This window comes from Gigantopelta aegis, chromosome 2 (genome assembly GCF_016097555.1).
Source record: "Gigantopelta aegis isolate Gae_Host chromosome 2, Gae_host_genome, whole genome shotgun sequence".
In the NCBI taxonomy this organism is placed as follows: Eukaryota; Metazoa; Mollusca; class Gastropoda; order Neomphalida; family Peltospiridae; genus Gigantopelta; species Gigantopelta aegis.
The window spans coordinates 27,958,113-27,966,690 of NC_054700.1; the positions used below are offsets into that span (position 1 = coordinate 27,958,113).

Consider the following 8,578-nt stretch of genomic DNA (forward strand, 5'->3'; position numbering starts at 1 on the left):
TTATTATTATTATTATTATTATTATTGCGAGTTCCGTAACCTCACCGTGGTGCATGGGTGTAACATTCGCTTTGAGAATCGCCAATAAAGCACAACTCCCCTTCTGCGGCACCTTTTGGTCGTGAGGTGCATCCCGTAATGCTGGATGATGGGATCCTGATGGATGAGTTGGGGCATATCTACGGGTATGTTTTCTAACAACACACCACTTTGGCCTGGAGTTTAGCCAGACTGGTGGTCAGGGACGCCTGAACTGATCAATCGGCTGGTCACACCAAACTCAAGAGCAAACAACGTTTCTTTTGTTATATTTGCCACGAACAAACATTGCTCAAATGACCATGTGCATTTGTCGCTCTAGGGTCAATCATGGGATTTATTTATTTTTATTTTTATTGCCTGAGTATATCAACCATGTATAACTGGTATGAGTGTCTGCAGGTTATCCGTAGCATCATGTCACTTTGTTGGACTCCGTGGTGGGTGGAGGCATGGTTGATAAATGATATCACTTTGAATTATGGAAATGAACACCATTGATGGGACCCTGAAAAGTGTCCATACTGATGTTTCAGACTCTTCGCAGTCCATGAATTTCAATAATATAAATAAATCTAAAACAACTTCTTCGCAAACGTGGCCAAGGATTTTTCATTGCCGGGTCATCCGGTAACGGGGCCTGAAGCAAGCTGTCTCCATTTGCAATTCAGAAAGGGCTTGAAGGCTTGGCCGGAGAGCCAAAAAAGTGTTAAGAAAAGTGGAATGGATCTCTGCTGGTAGAATGTGCTACCGTGAGCCATTCTGGAAACCTTCTTCAATCTAAACTTTTGTGCAACATTACGATTAATGTCACACCACATTCCTCTCTTAATTCATCTAAGGGAGTGATTCGATCAATAGATTTAGAGGGAGTTTGTGAGGAATAGATTTGCGATAATCTCTCCTCTCAATGTGTTGTTTCTGTCAAATGGATAAAAGTTCGTCGAAATAATGAACTAATTTCGACGAATACTTTGATCCTTCAATTACTTCCTCAGTCGATCAAGGCCGGTATTTAAACATACCAGTTGTTCCTTTTATTCTGAAACCCTTGCGGTGTTTTAAATGCCAAAAGTTTGGACACGGCTACAACACTTGTAGTAGCAAATTGACATGTGGACGTTGTGGTCAGTATGATGACAACAGCAAGGCATGTCAAAATGATATGGTATGCACCAATTGCAAGGGAAAACACTTCGCGTACTCGCGAGAGAACCCGAGGTGGAAGTTTGAGCAACAGGTCCAAACGGTAGAAGTTGAAAAGCAGCTGTCTTTTATTGAAGTCAGACAGGTTGTGGAGACCGCAACACCTGTTGCAGCAGGTAAATCTTATGGCGTTTCTGTCAAAGTGTCTACAAACAATGTTTCAGTTCAGACAGATCTAACTTGGCCCAATGGTGAAGGTAGATATAATGTTTCCGACATTGAGAAAGCTCAGAGACAGGAAACTAAAGCTACGCAAAAAGTAGTTAGGAAAACGACCCAGGTGTCTTCAGGTTCTATGAATCCATTACATGGTTCAAGTGCTGAGGGAGCCAGGTCCTAGTAAACCTTTGCCAGTGATAGTCACTAAAAGTCAGAAGGATTGCTCTTCGGGATGCTTAAAGAAGATTGATCAACGCTCGGTCCCAGTCAGTAATCCATTTGATCCTTTGGATTTGGATGTGACTGAGATAGATCATTTATATCAAAAGGAAAAAAGTTATGATAACTCCCGTACTAGTTCAGTCATACAGTGGAACTGCCGTGGGCTTAGGCCCAATTTTGATGATTTAAGTATTTTAATTCAAAAACATAATCATCTTGCTGTGTGTCTTCAAGAAACTCTGCCCCGGGTCAGATTACTGACTATCCAGAGACCGGACCTGGAATGGACATGCCTGAAACCTTAGTGGTATAGGGGCATGTAAAAATACTCTACGTCTAAGGCAAGGCCGGCTCTTGTGCCCAGGACAGGCGTGCGCTACAACAGCTTGCTCTAAATGTGCACGTAAAGCCCTATGACCTGACCTGACCTGACCTAAGTCCAGAAACTTCCTAGTATCTATGAGAGGAATTTAACCTCTATCATAAATTTCAATAAATTAAAAATAGAGCAGCTGGGGGTGTTTCCATTCTTGTTAATGAAAACATTCCTCAGAGTACAGTGACATCAAATACTAATTTACAAGCTGTGGCTGTAAAAGTTACAGCTCATAAAACTATTACTCTATGTTCAGTTTATTTACCTCCTCAAAACCATTTTAATTTTAATCCTAGAGATCTTCAAGATCTTATCAACCAGTTCCCTACTCCATTTATTATTATGGGGGAATTTTAAGGTCACTACACGATGTGAGAATGTGAATATTAGAGGTAAACAGTTGGAAGACTTAATTATCAAAAATTACTTAATTTTATTTAATGATAAAAGTCATACATATTTTCATTCTGCAAGTGGATCTTTCATTTCCATAAATTTTACTCTTTGTAGTCCATCACTTTTTGCTGATTTCTCATGGAAAGTTGGTCCAGATCCTTGTGGTAGTCAAAAGTTTCCAATTATTTTGAAGAATGATTGACCTCCATCACTTGAAAGGGTTCAAAGTTGGAAGTTGGCGAAAGCAAACTGGGATCAGTTTCATCATCTGTGCAATACTCGTCTGTAACAATTTGCCATTGCTGATGATCCCATGTCTTTGTTCACTTCCATCTTGAAGGAAATTGCAGATGAAACTATTCATAAGACTGACAATCCCAAAGCGTTTCAATAAACCATGGTTGAATGATACAAAAGAACGACATGTTTTATTTAATGACGCACTCAACACATTTTATTTACGGTTATATGGCGTCAGACATATGGCTAAGGACCACATATATTTTGAGAGAAAACCCGCTGTCGCCACTACATGGGCTACTCTTTCCGATTAGCAGCAAGGGATCTTTTATTTGCGCTTCCCACAGGCAGGATATCACAAACCATGGCCTTTGTTGAACCAGTTATGAATCACTGGTCGGTGCAAGTGGTTTACACCTACCCACTGAGCCTTGCGGAGCACTCTCACGGTTTGGAGTCAGTATCTGGATTAAAAATACCATGCCTCGACTGGGATCCGAACCCAGTGCCTACCAGCCTGTAGACCGATGGCCTAACCACGACGCCACCGATGCCGTAGGTTTAATGATACGTGCACGGATGCAATCAAAGAGCGAAACAGGACCTTCGAGAGGTTCAAGCGTGAACCTATTGGGGATAACGTGGATGCATATTGTATTGTTACTGCTGAGTCTCGCAGAGGGATAAGACAGAGTAAGAAATCATCTTGGAGACATTGTGTCTCCAAGTTGAATTCACACACATCTGTGAAATCTGTCTGGAATATCATCCGTAAAATCAAAGGTAAAGAATCCTGTAATACAGTTGATCATTTGTCTGTTAATGATACGGATGTCACGTCTCACCGTAACGTTGCCAATGCATTGGCAGACAACGTTTCTCATAACTCATCTTCTGCTTTCAGTACAGATGCATTTACATCTGTCAGAACTAAAGCTGAAAAGCAACCTATTAACTTTTCATCTGAAAATGCTGAAGTTTACAACAGGCCCTCCTCTGTGGAGGAATAGCAGGATGCACTTCGTAGAGCCCATGATACTTCAGCAGGGCCAGATGAAATGCATTATCAGTTATTAAAACATTGATCTGAATCATCTTTGATGGTACTTTTGAATAATTTTAACAGCATATCGACTTCTAGCGACTTTCCTTCTGATTGGAGGAAAACCCTTATTATTCCTATCCCCAAGCCCGGTAAGGATCCACCTAATCCTACAAGTTGTCGCCCTATCGCCGTGACAAGTTACATTTGTAAAACCATGGAAGGAATGATCCATCGTAGACTTGCCTGGTATCTTGAAACTCAGAATTGCTTACTAACGTGCAATGTGGGTTCAGATCTAAATGTAGCACGGCTGATCATCTTGTAAGATTTGAAATGTTTTGCAGGGGAGCTTTCATCTATAATCAGCACTTAGTATCAGCGTTTTTTTTATTTGGAGAATGCTTACGATACCACTTGGAAGTGTGGGATTTTAAATGACCTGCATGGCATGGGCCTTAGAGGTCGACTTCCTGTTTTCATTTCTTAATTTTTAAAAGATAGATCTTTCAATGTCCGGGTGAGGTCGACTTTGTCCGATATTCACCCACAAGAGATTGGTGTACCTGAAGGTAGTAGGTCGAAGTGTTTCTATAGCTACAATTAATCACACCAATGATATATATGTGTGTGCAAAGTTTCATGCTTGTTTCCAAAAATGCACCAACATTGACCTAAGCCACTAGACTACAGTTGTTTTTGGACAAAATTCCAATTCCAGTTCTGGAGGAGAGTACATTTCTGGAGGTTATCTTTGGCATCAAGCTATCTTTTGTGCCCCATCTTAAATATGTTTCCGATGCCATATAACCGTAAATAAAATGTTTTGAGTGCGTCGTTAAATAAAACATTTCCTTTCCTTTCCTTAAATATGTTAAAAAGAAAGGCTTAAAAGCTCTCAATATTTTAAAAGGTATTGGTAATACAGAATGGAGAGCAGCTCGAAAGGTTATGCTCCATCTGTATCGATCTTTAGTTAGTTAGTACGTTGATGCACACAAACCTTGTTTGGGTGCTAGACGTGCAAAGCTTTCTGTGCAGTATGCCAGCAAGATTAGATCATTAACAAATCATCCTAAACATACTGCGGTATTTGATAATCAATATATAAAGTTGTTTGATGCAAGCCGGATGCTATCCTTACATTTGGTCTTCACAGTAATCGGTTTTTTTTTTGGTCGATTTCCAACATTGATTTAACAGACACTTTGGAAACTCCTTCATATTTTGTTTTACCACCTTGGTGTATTACACAACATAAAATTTTATTTGATCTTGTGTAACTCAAGAAATATCGTACAGATGCTGTTGTATATAAACATTTTTTCGTGGAAATTCACGATAGGTACAGTGATCACTTTACTGTTTACACAGACGGATCACGGGATGGGAATTATGTGGCTTGTGCCACAATTTTTCCATCAGACACTATCATTTCCATGAGATTGCCTGACTCAGCATCAATCTTTATTTCTGAAGTTTGGGCAGTCATTAAAGCCTTAGAAGAAATAAAGGATTCTATTGCATCCAAATTTATTATTTTCACAGATTGACATCAATGTTTCCAAGCTTTATGGAATATGAAGCTGGACCATCCCTTAATTGGGATGATGATACGGAAGTGTGTCTTTTTATCCATTAACAATAAACTTTGTTGGTTCCCAAGCCATGTTGGCATCAATGGTAATGAAAAGGCAAATTCAGCTGCCAAGTCTGCTTTGGATGTGCCTCATGCCAGAATTGGTGTGCCGTATTCTGATTTTAAACATAGTATCAACCAATTTATCTTTTCGATTTGGTACGGTGAGTGGAATGGTGCGGTTGCGAACAAGCTTCATGATTTGAAGCCAGTCCTCCTATAGGCAGCACAGGAAGGATGAAGTAGTCTTGTGTTGTGCTCGCATCGGTCATACATACTCGACTCATTCATTTATCTTGAAGGATACTCCACCTCAGTGTGAGTACTGTCAGTGTACTCTGACGGTACACCACATTTTGGTGGAATGTGATCATTTGAAGGAAATTAGAAGACATATTTGGTCGTAGAATTTCTTCGTGATACTGACTTTTATTCTAAATTTTAATTTAATCTATCGTTGATACTTGTATTTGTTTGTACAGTTCATTGCACTGTGTTTTACTTTAACTGTTAATTTTTTTATACTGATGTTGATACTCACTACAGTTTAGCATTTACCATAGTTTGACACCCAGTATCCAGTAACCTGGGGTGTCGTTAAACATCTATTCTATTGAATGATTGGATGAAAACATATTTTATTGCTTTTTAAAACAACAAATGGATCAGGCACAAGTTATACAACTTACTAGGCCTTATCCATAATACATATTACGATAGTAATATATTTTTGCAATTTAAATATGAACAAAAATAAATATTATTGAAAAAGAGAATGAAAAAAAAAAAGAAGAAAAATTAAAAGAAACTGAGAAAAGACTCAATAAAGTTTTCTGTGTTCGATAATGAGACAGCAGGTTTGCTAAACGAAAACACAAAACACAAACAAGGCACCACAATGATAACGTAATGGCTACAATAATAATAATAACAATAAATAAATAAATAAATAAATAAATAAATAGTAATACTTTAAAAAATCCATACATTATTTACTAATTAAGGGAAACGTTTTGTTTCATTTATATACATATGTACATGAAAAAACATTTCTTTACTGTCTTCTTCTTCTTCGTAGGTTGTTCCAAAGTTTTATTGTCGAATGCATAAATGACCATTGAAGTACATTAATTCTAGCGGGGGGGGGGGGGGGGGGGGGTGGGGGGGGTTAAAGAAATATCATTCCAATTTCTCAATATGTAAGGGGCTCTTTGTCCAACTGTTTGTGGAATACTGTGTATCATAAAATTACGAGCCATACCTTTCATTATTTTAAACATTGTGCACAGCTTTTTAAATTTACGCCTGTAAGTGTTGCTAATCCAGTTTCGTAGTACAAAAATATTTTAGATGTCAATTTAGGCAAACACGTGATTAATCTGGCGGCTTCTAATTGTACCTTTTCAACGTATTGTTTTCCTCCACTAAAGAACACTCATCCCATCCAGGCGGATAAAAATTACATATATTTTCAATATCATTAACGAAGCTGATTTACAAATAGTATTAATATGAATTGCCCATTTGGCATTTGCCGAAAAGGTTAAACGTGAATGTTTATGAGTTTCTGTTGTGTTTAATGTTTTAGTACCAAATACAAGGTTAGGTTTTGGCTGTATGATTGCTTTTATTAAAAATACACACTAGTTTTATCTGGATTGAAAGATACAAGCTATTTGTGAAGTACTTGATTACAGGATAATACACGATTAACGGTTACGGTATATTTAGCCACTATTGACGTTGTAGACGAGTATGTGAACGTTAGTGTGTCACTGGCATGTAAATGTTTATGAGAGAAATATTTTGAGAAATTTGATGTAAACTATGATGATTTTCATATCGAAAACATGTTTTAATTTGTTTTTAATGTCTAGAACAGATTTGGGGTTTTGGGGAGGATATTTTGTTGTTGTTGGTTTTTAATAACATTTTGTTGAAATAACAGACTCCCACCCACGAAATATCCGATAAACTGTGAATACTATTTTTTTGTTATTATGTTTGACCATTTAGAACAACTCCTAATAGAGCCTCTCTGGATTGTCTACTTGTTAAATCCCAGAAGTGGGATTTAGCTCGGTCGGTGATTAATTAATCAATGTGCTCTAGTGGTGTCTTTAAACCAAACAAACATGTTATGATAATTGCTACCTTGCCCGTGCAATATAAATTGGTCGCTGCTAATCAATAATAACAACAGCCTATTTGACAGCTCTGTATGTTTGTATTTAAGTACGAAAATTATGTTATAACAACACTAGGCCACCTTCGTAACTTTAAGACAATATTAATTGAATTATTTTACCATAAAACAAATAATTGCCTACGCTCGTCTACTTTCTGGGTTTTGTTTCATTCTCGGTCAGGTCTTTTATAAAGAGGGAATTCAAAATATAGATGTCGATAAAGGATGGAAAATGCCACAGTAGGTGTATTAAATTATAACTTATAATCAATAGACGTCAACAGTAAAACTTACCATAATCGAAATTAGTTTTGTCGCCCAAATAATCAGTCTGAAATTGCGAATATAGAATGTCATTGTACTCGATTTCAACAAAGGCCTGAATCTCGTTGAAAGGTACTTTGTGTCTCTTGGAATGCTTTAGAGGGTTCAAATTGCACACGGTGACACTCGGGAAGGCCAATTCTCTTGCAGACACAAGGTCCATCTTGACTTCCACGGGGTAGCTGAAATAGCGCTCGAACAGCCAGTAGCACTGCACCGTCAGCCAGGACATCATTCCGAGAAGCACCACCAGCCAGCATATCCTCTTGAACCAGTTGGATGCGTTGTAGACGCGAGTCAGGGCAGTGAAACTGGTTTCATTGAAAAATCTGTCCACTTTGTCGTTTAAAGTATTTTCCTCTTTGTTTTTTAGCTTCTCTCGAAACGCTTCCTTGGCTTTAGCGACAGGTGGTTGGTATCCAAACGCTTCCGCCGCTTTGGCAACCTTAAGTACATCCATCGTGGTGTATTTCCGTCCAAGACAGTCACTGTCGAAGTCAAAGGTGTGCCCAAGATGGACGTTATTGAATTGTGGTTGTATTAATAGTTACAAACATACCAAAACGGAACGTAAAGACGGTTAATTCCAGACGTTTACCTGTGTTGTTTTATCACTTCAGCAATACCAAGCATGTGTTCACTGAATATATACTCAACCCTCTTATAATTAAAGATTCACGTGATTAATTACAGAAAACAATCCTCGGCGTCATACGAATATTTTCCCAGTCTGCAGATGAAAAGGCC

At 38.2% G+C, this 8,578-nt stretch overlaps 1 protein-coding gene across 1 annotated transcript in view; it reads right to left on the bottom strand.

The window, feature by feature from the left end:
• LOC121387969 (degenerin-like protein asic-1) overlaps window positions 1-8,291 on the bottom strand; it is a 35,438-nt gene extending 27,147 nt beyond the window's left edge. The window contains exon 1 of the mRNA XM_041519155.1: window positions 7,802-8,291. Coding sequence (XP_041375089.1) covers window positions 7,802-8,291 — 490 coding nt within the window. The remainder of the gene's footprint in view (window positions 1-7,801) is intronic.
• Window positions 8,292-8,578: the final 287 nt, after the last annotated feature.